Source organism: Aquarana catesbeiana, linkage group LG13 (assembly GCF_042186555.1).
Source record: "Aquarana catesbeiana isolate 2022-GZ linkage group LG13, ASM4218655v1, whole genome shotgun sequence".
NCBI classification, from domain to species: Eukaryota; Metazoa; Chordata; class Amphibia; order Anura; family Ranidae; genus Aquarana; species Aquarana catesbeiana.
The window spans coordinates 225,052,083-225,064,801 of NC_133336.1; the positions used below are offsets into that span (position 1 = coordinate 225,052,083).

The following is a 12,719-nucleotide window of genomic DNA, read 5'->3' on the forward strand; positions in this document are numbered from 1 at the left end:
TATTCTATGACGTCAAAGTACTGAGGTATAACGACAGCGGGCGTTCCGTTTTTGCTGCTGCCACCTTTAGGAGCGGGCCGCTAGTGCAACATAACCACTTCAATACCGAGCACATTCACCCCCTTCCTGCCCAGGCCAATTTTCAGCCTTCAGCGCTGTCGCACTTTGACAATTGCTCAGTCATGTAACATTGTACCCAGGTAAATTTTGATTTTTTTTTTTTCCTTCACACAAATAGAGCTTTTCTTATTTTTTGCTAAACAAATGAGAAAAGACTGGAAACAAAACATTTTTCTTAGTTTTGTTATAAAAGTTTGCAAATAAGTCTTTTTATTTATTTTATTTATTTATTTTTTTTTCCTTCACTGATTATCTCTGTACCATATACAGTCAGCCGTGCAAGTTATCGGCTCTCGCTCCTCGCACAGAGACAGCATGTGAGGAAAGGAATGCCAATAACCAGCAAGTCTGTTTACATGTGATCAGCTGGGTTTGGCCCTCTCCCACGATCTGTGATCTTGGCCCCCCCCACCACGATCTGTGATCTTGGGCCCCCCCCCCCACCACGATCTGTGATCTTGGGGCCCCCCCCCCCCACCACGATCTGTGATCTTGGGGCCCCCCCCCCCCCACCACGATCTGTGATCTTGGGCCCCCCCCACCACGATCTGTGATCTTGGGCCCCCCCCACCACGATCTGTGATCTTGGGCCCCCCCCCCCCCCCACCACGATCTGTGATCTTGGGCCCCCCCCCCCCCCCCCGATCTGTGATCTTGGGCCCCCCCCCCCCCCGATCTGTGATCTTGGGCCCCCCCCCCCCCGATCTGTGATCTTGGGCCCCCCCCCCGATCTGTGATCTTGGGCCCCCCCCCCACCACGATCTGTGATCTTGGGCCCCCCCCCCCCACCACGATCTGTGATCTTGGGCCCCCCCCACCACGATCTGTGATCTTGGGCCCCCCCCACCACGATCTGTGATCTTGGGCCCCCCCCCCCCCCACCACGATCTGTGATCTTGGGCCCCCCCCCACCACGATCTGTGATCTTGGGCCCCCCCCCCACCACGATCTGTGATCTTGGGGCCCCCCCCCCCCACCACGATCTGTGATCTTGGGCCCCCCCCCACCACGATCTGTGATCTTGGGCCCCCCCCCACCACGATCTGTGATCTTGGGCCCCCCCCCACCACGATCTGTGATCTTGGGCCCCCCCCCCCACCACGATCTGTAATCTTGGCCCCCCCCCCCTACCACGATCTGTGATCTTGGCCCCCCCCCCCCCACCACCACCACCACGATCTGTGATCTTGGGCCCCCCCCCCACCACCACCACCACGATCTGTGATCTTGGCCCCCCCACCACCACCACGATCTGTGATCAGCTTTGTTTGGCCCTCTACCACGATCTGTGATCTTGGCCCCCCCCCTACCACGATCTGTGATCTTGGGCCCCCCCCCACCACCACCACCACCACGATCTGTGATCTTGGCCCCCCCACCACCACCACGATCTGTGATCTTGGCCACCACGATCTGTGATCAGCTTTGTTTGGCCCTCTACCACGATCTGTGATCTTGCCCCCCCCCCCCCACCACCACGATCTGTGATCAGCTTTGTTTGGCCCTCTACCACGATCTGTGATCAGCTGTGTCCTAAGGACACAGTGGTCACAAAGCGTGGCCCCGGAGAGGGGTGGGAGGCGCGGTTCTGGGAGGAGGTCCATGGATGTCCTGCCAGAACTGGAGAGGAGGCGGGGGAAGCGGTTAAACTGAAAGCACGCCTAAGGGGCTGCCCTGTACCTGCACAGGCAGGCGAACTAACACTTTAAGCAAACTCTTCCAATTTAAAATTTCCGCTCCAACGTTTCTGTCTCCCTCTTGTGTCTGCAGATTCCAGGCGGCTTCATCGAGGACTCGCAGGTTCTGCGCGGAGTCATGGTGAACAAAGACGTCACACACCCCAAGATGAAGCGTCTGATCAAGAACCCGCGTATCGTCCTCCTGGACTGTAACCTGGAGTATAAGAAAGGGGAGAGCCAGGTGAGGGCGGCGGATGGTCGCTGTTAGTCTGCCGGCACCACCGGTGAGGCCTAACGTTTGTAACGCCGTGTTTTTTTTTTTTTTTTTTTTTGTCTCCCTTCCCGGCAGACGGAGATTGAGATCACCCGGGAGGAGGACTTCTCCCGAATCCTGCAGCTGGAGGAGGAGTACATCCAGCAGATCTGCGAGGACATCGTCAGACTGCAGCCGGATGTGGTCATCACTGAGAAGGGGATCTCTGGTGAGGAGAGGGGGAGGGGCTGCACTTTATGTAATACAAGACCCAGGTGCCCGCCTATTAATAGTCTGCACCGGGCTAAATGGGGCAAATGTGATGCTCTTTTTAAAGCTGAACTTCAGTCTTGCACAGACGTACCAGCTTGGTGAAACGGCTTCCTCTGATTTCACTGCACACTGTGAGCTTCTCATAATGTGCATTAGAAGCTGCAACAGATAGTCCGAGCCCACCTCGTTTCATGGCTGGAGGATGTCCAGCCTGATTGTCCCTGGCCCCGCCTCCTTTCATGGATAAGGAAGGGGGATGGGGGCATGTGCCCCACACTCAGTTTCACACACTGACTGTTCCTGGCCCCGCCCTTTTCATGAAGAAGGAAGGGGAGGGGCAGAGGGGGGATGTGCCCCAGACTCGTTATCACTGACTGACTGTTCCTGGCAAAGCTGGGATAAGAAGGGGCATGTGCCCCAGATTCGTTATCACAAACTGACCCTGGCCCCGCCCCTTTCATCAAAGCTGGGATAAGAAAGGGGGGGCATGTGCCCCACACTGTGTCACAGACTGACTGTTCCTGGCCCCGCCCCTTTCATCAAAGCTGGGATAAGAAGAGGGGGGTGCAGAAGAGGCATGTGCCCGAGATTCGTTATCATGAACTGGCCCCGCCCCTTTCATCAAAGCTAGGATAAGAATGGGGGGGGGGGCAGAAGGGGCATGTGCCCCAGATTTGTTATCATGAACTGGCCCCGCCCCTTTCATCAAAGCTGGGATAAGAAGGGGGGGCAGAAGAGGCATGTGCCCCACACTGTCATGGACTGACTTCCTGGCCCACACCTTTTTGGAATTTAGCTCTTTCCATTATAGAGGCTCCGCATCCCATGTGGGCATTACCTATGCAAATGTAGCCTGCCTAGGAACGCCCACTTCTCCAGACTGACACCCACCCATCAAGGCCTTGTGATCTTTGCATAACTCCTCCCACTGGGCTGAGGGCTCTTGAAAAAGAGTACTGAGGCAGGGTGCTGTGATGTCTTCATGGCACCCTGCTGGCTGCTCCTACCAGCCGTAACCTACCTGAATTGCCTAGAGCAGGGGTCTCAAACTGGTGGCCCTCCAGCTGTTGCAAAACTACAAGTCCCCTCATGCCTCTGCCTGTGGGAGTCCTGCTTGTATCTGTCAGCCTTGCAATGCCTCATGGGACTTGTAGTTTAGCAACAGCTGGAGAGCCGCCAGTTTGAGACCCCTGGCCTAGAAAAACACAGAGACCCGGTGATGATGTCAATGGGTGTTTGATGAAAATATAAAAGCTTTATTTAAAAATGTCATTATGTTCATGAGGGGGGGGAGGAGGAAGAACCAGGGAAACCTATAAGCGGTTTAAACTTCAGCTTTAAGTTGAATATATGTGTATATAGTTTAATCTTCTCCTTTTAGAGGAATAGTATTTGTCACATGCATATAATTCTTATCTGCTTTCTCTCAGATCTCGCTCAGCATTACCTGGTGAAAGCGAACATCACCGCCATCCGCCGAGTCCGCAAGACCGACAACAACCGGATAGCCAGGTAACCACCCCCCCCCCCCACCGGGGACTGGGATGGAGGCGGCACGCTCAGGTAACACTTTCCATACATGTCAATGACGCCACTGATTTTCTGTGCGCAGAGCCTGCGGTGCGCGCATCGCCAGCCGCACGGACGAGCTGCGGGAAGAGGACGTGGGAACGGGCGCCGGGCTTTTCGAGATCAAAAAGATCGGAGACGAGTACTTCACCTTCATCACAGAATGCAAGGACCCCAAGGCTTGCACCATCGTCCTGCGCGGGGCCAGCAAGGAGATCCTGGCTGTAAGTGACTATACCAGAGTTCTGTTTTAGTAAATTGCTAAGGCTTGACGGTTTTTTGGTGAGCATGTGACCACGGTCACTGTGGTCACATGATGGGATGCCGATTCCCACCAGCTTACCAATGTTTAGTCTTTGTCTGCTCCCCAGATTTTTATGCTGGGAGCGTGTTACAGTCAACATCCCCTCCCACTGCTTGTAAAAGCAATCCAGCGGCTAGTTAGCCACTAGGCTTGCTTTTACAAGAGAGCTGACCCTCCGGCTCTTAAAAAAAAAAAAAAAAAAAAAAATGGTACCACGGTGATGCCTGCAGGTATCGCCCCAATATAGCCGCTTGAATGCCAACCACATAGTTACGTTGCTGGTCGGCAGGTGGTTAAAAGCTTGGCACCCAAGCTATGGCCCCACTGTATATCTGCAGTGGAAGATCTAAAGCACTGCTGCCTCATATGTGTTGATTGTCACTGCTGTACTGCTCACTGTTCTCCTTACTGGAGGGGAAGCTGTACCAAAGGACCTGCAGTGCAAGGATCTCCCTGCTTCATCCATTGTGTAGGTCTGTTTTTCCTCCACCTTGATCGTTGGCCCTCTAGTCATCAGATCACCAGAGATCGAGGGGGAGCTATAAAATGAGGAAGCAAAGTCCTGCCTCTACCAATATGGCTGCCTGACTGACCCCTTGCAGAACAAGTCATGGCCACTAAAAGATCAGCTGTAAGGAGACCACAGACAATCCTTGATGACATGTCCTTTGCCCTCTGCTTGCCTTGTCTGAGTAAAGCTTCCTCAGGACAGGTCCTCCTACACTTCCAGGATATAAAAAGTTGATAAATCCCAATAGCTCAGATATTTTGATGTTTGTTCTTCTTGCAGGAGGTGGAGCGTAACCTCCAGGACGCCATGCAGGTCTGCCGTAACGTATTGATCGACCCATACCTGGTCCCAGGAGGAGGAGCGTCTGAGATGGCCGTGGCACACATCCTCACCGAGAAATCCAAGGTCATGACCGGGGTGGACCAGTGGCCGTACCGCGCCGTGTCCCATGCCCTGGAGGTCATTCCAAGGACACTGATCCAGAACTGCGGAGCCAGCACCATCCGGGTGCTCACCTCTCTAAGGGTGAGGGTCCTGCTACGACTACACCACAAACACTTAAGCTGCACACCACCTGAACTGCACCAAGCTTTATTGATGCAGATTGGGTCAAACATGGCTCCACCTACAGATGCATTTCACCCAATAGGGCACGCCACGGACGCAGCTTAACAACATAGGCGGAGCTTGTATGCAAAATGGGGGCGGATCATCTATTACCATTGTAGCACAAATCGTAAAACTTATTTCATTGATCTGATTGGCTACTATAGGCACTGTACACATCAGTGCCTTGTTAAGTAAATATTTCATGCTGTATTAACCATTTAAGGACCAGAAAGATTTGCTCCCTTAATAAGCAGGCCATTTTATTTGCGATACGGCACTGCGTCGCTTTAACTAACTGACAATTGCGCGGTCGTGCGACGATGTACCCAAACAAAATTTGAAGGGGGAAAAAAACAACTTTTTTTTTTTTTTTGGTTTTTTTTTGCCATAATATCCAAAAAAAAAAAAAAAAGTAAAACAAATTTCTTCCTCAGTTTAGGCAATTATGTATTCTACATATTTTTGGTAAAAATTGCAACAAGCGTATATTGATTTGTACGTGCGATAACTTTTGCGCAAACCAATTGGAGGATAGATTTATGGCTTTTTTTTTTTTTTTTTTTTTTTGTAATGGAGGTGATCAGCGACATTTAGAATGCGACATTGTGGCGAACCGAACAGATCGGTCACTTTTTTTTTTTTTTTTTTTTTTTTTTTTTTAGGATCATTGATATTTATAGAGCTAAAAATAGTCACTGATTACTGTATAAATGTCACTGGCAGGGAAGTGGTTAACACTAGGGGGGCGATCAAGAGGTTAAATGTTCCCTAGGAAGGAGTTTCTAACTGGGGGGGGGGGTTGTAGTGACTGGAGGAGGAGAGAGATCGCTGTTCCTAATCACTAGGAACAGCAGATCTGTCTCTCCTCCCCTGACAGAACGGCGTGCGCCCTCCCCCAGTGGTCTTAAAGCAGCCAATGTACAATGACGGTGGTTTGCCCAGGAGAGCCAACCTGCCGCAGTACAACTGTGGCGACTAGTCCTTAACTGGTAAAATATAGCATTAAAAAAATTAAAACCCAATGAATGACACTTTCACTGATTTTTAAGATGCAGAGAGACTTACACACAGCACTGGGCAGGGGAGTGGGAGCTTCCATTGTTAACTTTTTCTATTAACAAGCTGGTGATTGGTTGCTCGGACAGCCTAGCAACCAATCACCAGCTTGTTAATGGGAAAAGTTAACTTTGGCAGCTCCCACCCAACCCACCCCCCCCCCCCCCCCCACCTCATCTAGTGTCCCCCCCCCCCCCCCCCCCCATGACTCCCTCTGTATGCCAGGCCCTGCTAAGAGAATGATGGGGGGCGGAGGCTGGGAGGAGAAGAATCGGCTACTGTTCAACCCCGGCAGCGCCCGCCTGCCTACTCTGATGGGGCTCCACGCTCGCCCTCAGCTTATTTCCACTCGGCTAATGCGAGTGGAAATTTTGAGGGATATTCTAGAGAGAGTAATTTAAATCTAAAAAAAAAACCGAATGTGCAGTTGATCAAATTGCAACTTTGGAGCCCCAGTACGGGTGAACCATAGGCGCTGGCCGGCTCAAACTTCTACCAGAGGTGGCCCAGGGTGCGCCCCCCCCCCCCCTGCAAGCTTGGCGTCCCTGGACCCCACGGTTCAAGTACATGTGCCCCGCTAAGCTGTCTCAAATGCAATCAGTTTTATAGAACACGAAAGTGTCCAATTTATTGTGCGAAAGTCTTAACAAATGGCTGCATCGTTTTGCTTCAAGGGAAGATATTTGAAGGTGCAATGCCAATTAAAAAGCTGCTTAAACATTTCTTCTTTTGAGTCCAGCCTGGAACTAAACCATCCTTCGTTTGTGTTTTTTTTTTTTTTTTTTTTTATTGTTTCAAACAACAGTTGGCAATCCTGGTGTGCTGGGAATGTAACTGTCACATTTGCTTGTGTTTGTCAACCAAACTGTCAAACCATCAAATGGCTGGAGTCATAACTGATCACATGTGCAGCACCATGGCAGTTGAAGGTCAAACAGGCCAAGATGGCGGCTTCCTTGGCTGAATAGGATAGGAGGGTTTAGTTCCACTTTAAGGGGTGCTGGGCAGAGACTTTTGTACATTTTGATTGATCTTGTATTGCTAGGAAAAGAGATTAAATGAATGAATTCTTGTATTTTTTTGTGTTTCTTAAAGGCGAAGCACACCCAGGAGGGCTGTCAGACTTGGGGTGTGGATGGGGAAGCCGGCGTCTTGGCTGACATGAAGGATCTGGGAATCTGGGAGCCGCTGGCAGTGAAACTGCAAACTTACAAAACTGCTGTAGAGGTGAGTGGAGAAGACGCCTACAGAATGCTGAACCATCTATATCCTCCTGTGCACCAGAGGAGCTTACACTCTGTCTCCTCCCCCACAGTCACATCAGTCTCTGTGCCAGAGGAGCTTACACTCTAATGTCCCCTCCCCCACAGTCACATCAGTCTCTGTACAGAGGAGCTTACACTCTAATGTCCCCTCCCCCACAGTCACATCAGTCTCTGTACAGAGGAGCTTACACTCTAATGTCCCCTCCCCCACAGTCACATCAGTCTCTGTGCCAGAGGAGCTTACACTCTAATGTCCCCCCCCACAGTCACATCAGTCTCTGTACTAGAGGAGCTTACACTCTAATGTCCCCTCCCCCCACAGTCACATCAGTCTCTGTACAGAGGAGCTTACACTCTAATGTCCCCTCCCCCCACAGTCACATCAGTCTCTGTACAGAGGAGCTTACACTCTAATGTCCCCTCCCCCACAGTCACATCAGTCTCTGTACAGAGGAGCTTACACTCTAATGTCCCCTCCCCCACAGTCACATCAGTCTCTGTGCCAGAGGAGCTTACACTCTAATGTCCCCTCCCCCACAGTCACATCAGTCTCTGTACAGAGGAGCTTACACTCTAATGTCCCCTCCCCCACAGTCACATCAGTCTCTGTACAGAGGAGCTTACACTCTAATGTCCCCTCCCCCCACAGTCACATCAGTCTCTGTACAGAGGAGCTTACACTCTAATGTCCCCTCCCCCCACAGTCACATCAGTCTCTGTACTAGAGGAGCTTACACTCTAATGTCCCCTCCCCCCACAGTCACATCAGTCTCTGTACAGAGGAGCTTACACTCTAATGTCCCCTCCCCCACAGTCACATCAGTCTCTGTACCAGAGGAGCTTACACTCTAATGTCCCCTCCCCCCACAGTCACATCAGTCTCTGTACAGAGGAGCTTACACTCTAATGTCCCCTCCCCCCACAGTCACATCAGTCTCTGTACTAGAGGAGCTTACACTCTAATGTCCCCCCCCCCCCCCCACAGTCACATCAGTCTCTGTACAGAGGAGCTTACACTCTAATGTCCCCTCCCCCCACAGTCACATCAGTCTCTGTACTAGAGGAGCTTACACTCTAATGTCCCCTCCCCCCACAGTCACATCAGTCTCTGTACAGAGGAGCTTACACTCTAATGTCCCCTCCCCCACAGTCACATCAGTCTCTGTACAGAGGAGCTTACACTCTAATGTCCCCTCCCCCACAGTCACATCAGTCTCTGTACAGAGGAGCTTACACTCTAATGTCCCCTCCCCCCACAGTCACATCAGTCTCTGTACTAGAGGAGCTTACACTCTAATGTCCCCTCCCCCACAGTCGCATATATACATTTATATAGCTCTGACATATACCGCAGCGCTGTACAGAGATCACTGAGCCAATCACATTAGTCTCTGTACCAGAGGAGCTTACACTCTAATGTAACCTCCCCCCCACAGTCACACACTATATTATTATTATTATTAGAGTTGTCCCGATACCGATACTGAGCATTTGCCCAAGTACTTGTACTCGGGCAAATGCTTCCGATGCTTCCCCCGATACCTAGAGGACAGCTGTGATCGGCGCGTGGGGGAGTTACAAGATTCTCCCCCAGCGGCTTTCACCAGCTTTAGTGACATACAGCGGTGATCGCTCACAGCTGACTGTCACTGCATCCTCCTCCGTGCCCCCTCCGTTCCTCTGTCCCCCTCCGCTGTCCCCTGCATTCCTCTCTTCTTATCTGTCCCCCTCCGTTCTCCCCCTCCGTTCCTCTCTCCTTATCTGTCCCCTGCATTCCTCTTTCCTTATCTGTCCCCTCCGTTCTCCCCCTCAGTTCCTCCGTCCTCCCCCTCCTTCCTTTGTGTATGGATAGAGTCAGCTGACTCTGTCCATTCACATAACTGAAACATTGTAATCTCCTGTGATTACTATGTGTCAGTTTATGAATGGAGAGGAGCCGCTGTCTTCTCTCCATTCATTGTCAGTGCAGCTGACGCTGCAGAGAAAGGGACTAGGAAATCTCTATCCTCTGTCTCTTTCTCTGTCTCAAGGGGGAGATATCAGAGGTCTGTTAAGACCCCTGATATCTCACCAAAGCCCCCCAACAGGGCTGATTAAAAAAAAAAAAAAAAAAAAAAAACAATAAAGAATAAAAAAATATTATTGTAAAAAATAAAAATTGTAAAAAAAAAAAACACACACATACAACGTTCACCCCCCCCCCCCCCCCCCCAAAAAAAATAGCAAAAAAAAAAACTGTCACGTAACATTAAAAAAAAAGTATCGGTAATCGGTATCGGCGAGTACTTGAAAAAAAGTATCGGTACTTGTACTCGGTCCTAAAAAAGTGGTATCGGGACAACCCTAATTATTATTATTATTATTATTATTATTATTATTATTCATTTATATAGCTCTGACATATACCGCAGTGCTGTACAGAGTTCACTGAGCCAGTCCCATCAGTCTCTGTACCCGAGGAGCTTACACTCTAATTCCTCTGTGTGTAGTTTGATCATATTAGGGGGAGATGAGTATAAAGTGAGGAACATTTGTATATGACATTTGTCTCTTCCCCTCTCTGCACAGACCGCCATCTTGCTTCTCCGCATCGACGACATTGTATCCGGCCACAAGAGGAAGGGTGATGACCACGGCAGGGGGGGGGCACAGGCCCAAGAGAATCCCCAGGAATGAGGAGCGTAACGGGGCGCAGGTCACATGACTTGGCAGACCCACCTGGAGGCCGATGCGGCACTTGAGCAGACCACGCAGGCGGGCGTTCCACATTTCAGCACGTTTACTATATATCCTGGTCCTGCAGGAGATGCTTTGTTTTGTATTTATTACTGTTCGAGGATACTGTTCGGGGTGGGGGAGTGACATGGCGCTTGATGGGGGGGGGTGCTTGATATACACCACCACTCTCTACTCCTAATAAAACGTCATTGGAATTCAAATTGTCTAAGTTTTTTTTGTCCTACTCTGAAGTCTGTATCAGGGGTCTGTCTGATCTCGGAGTGCACGGAGGTTACATAGGTTGGACTTGATGGACTTGTGTCTTTTTTTCAACCTCACCTACTATGTAACTATGTAGCAAGGGCTGTCACCAGTGTAAATGAGCCCTAAATGTCCTATTTATGGTCATTTGACGCTCTGGTCCAGAATCTATCTACTTCCCTGCAGAGGTGAAGGGGTCCTTTTTTCAGGGGTCCATATTGCTGCCTGGGTGATGTGGACACTTCCTATTGGCTGTTCAGACATGGGATCCTCTTAGGATCTAGGAGTTTTGGCCGTAGATTGGTTGTAGGGGAAAGCTGTACGTACATCTCCACTAGACTCCATGGCTTGAACCAAATAAACGGGTTCTCTTTGATCCCACCCTCTAGCTGCACATTTTCGTCTTTCTTTCCCTTCCCTGCCAGGAGTAAAGAAAGATAAGCGTTGTATAAGATGTGTGAACCAATCAGAGCTTACATAAGATAACTGTCCATTGTTAAAGTGACAGCATCTGGTCAACTGCCAACCAGCAGCCTACCGCATGCTCGGTCTTTGTTTCGTCAGACCAGAGAATTTTGTTTCTCATGGTCTGAGAGTCCTTCAGGTGCCTTTTGGCAAACTCCAGGCGGGCTGTCGTGCCTTTTACTGAGGAGTGTCTTCCGTCTGGCCACTCTACCATACAGACCTGATTGGTGGAGTGCTGCAGAGATGGTTGTTCTTCTGGAAGGTTCTCCTCTCTCCACAGAGAAATGCTGGAGCTCTGTCAGAGTGACCATCGGGTTCTTGGTCACCTCGCTGACTAAGGCCCCCCCCCCCCCCCCCCCCCTATTGCTCAGTTTGGCCAGGCGGCCTGCTCTAGGAAGAGTCCCGGTGGTTTCAAACGTCTTCTATTTACGGATGATGGAGGCCACTGTGCTCATTGGGGCTTTCAATGCTGCAGAAATGTTTCTGTACCCTTCCCCAGATCTGTGCCTCCATACAATCCTGTCTCCGAGGTCTACAGACAATTCCTTGGACTTCATGGCTTGGTTTGTGCTCTGACATGCACTGTTACCTGTGGGACCTTATATAGACAGGTGTGTGCCTTTCCAAATCATGTCCAATCAACTGAATTTACCACAGGTGGACTCCAATCAAGTTGTAGAAACATCTCAAGGATGATCAGTGGGAACAGGAGGCACCTGAGCTCAATTTTGAGTGTCATGGCCAAGGCTGCGACTACTTATGTACATGGGATTTTTTCCTTTTACAAAGTCTTTATTGGTAGAAAGGTAAATTTAACAGATTAATGCAACAGTGTGATGGTTACATCAAACATAAGATGGAGAGGAAAATCCCAACAAAGGGATGTCATATACATGGTACAATATTCATCAGTACAATAGAAAACAGCAGTGATACGTCGCGATGAAGATCATTTAATGCCCCAGAGTATATTGTAAGGTAGGCAAAGGCTCAGAAACCCCAAGCGATAAAGAGGGGTGCATACATACATAGATTAACTGCATATTGATTATGGATAAGAGAGAAAAATAATTGGCTTTTATTTTCATCACTGTAACCCTCTTCACTGGACCGACTCTTGGACACCAGGAGTGTCAGAGAAAGTATACAGAAAAAGATAGGGAATGGTTAGACTGGAGAAGACAAGGGGGGAAAAAAAGGAGGGAAGAGTCTGTTGGAGTGGGGGGGGGGGTGCACCCGGAGACCCTTAAATTGAAAGAAGTAGGCTGTTGAACCTGGAGGATTGGTAGTATGATATCCATGGTTGCCAGACCCCCCCTGAGAAATTTATTGTGAGGGCCGCCAGTTTCTCATTAATCATATTGTCGTTCATGCGATTTTTATCTTTTTTAAGTTTTTTAACTGCTTCGAAGCTGAGTACTGGGGTTTTCCATGCCCTGGCAATGGTCAACTTAGTTGCATTAAAAAGGTGCAGGGCCAATTGGCGTTCTGGGTGGAGGAGTTCAAAGGTAGGTTTAGGGCTTCATAGGGGTCTCTTTTAAGGTTGGAAAGGAGCATGTTCTAGATATAGTCTACATACTTTTGGACAAGTCCAAAGGCCATGGTACCTTCCTGCGAACAACCCCGGTAACAGTGA

At 49.9% G+C, this 12,719-nt stretch overlaps 1 protein-coding gene across 1 annotated transcript in view; it reads left to right on the plus strand.

Moving 5' to 3' along the window:
- Window positions 1-10,578, plus strand: part of CCT3 (chaperonin containing TCP1 subunit 3) — a gene marked incomplete in the record, with an annotated part of 12,256 nt that extends 1,678 nt beyond the window's left edge. Inside the window, 7 exon segments of the mRNA XM_073609323.1 lie at window positions 1,891-2,040; window positions 2,149-2,281; window positions 3,756-3,837; window positions 3,938-4,118; window positions 4,989-5,234; window positions 7,470-7,601; window positions 10,208-10,578. Coding sequence (XP_073465424.1) covers window positions 1,891-2,040; window positions 2,149-2,281; window positions 3,756-3,837; window positions 3,938-4,118; window positions 4,989-5,234; window positions 7,470-7,601; window positions 10,208-10,315 — 1,032 coding nt within the window.
- Between the last annotated feature and the right edge of the window lie 2,141 nt (window positions 10,579-12,719).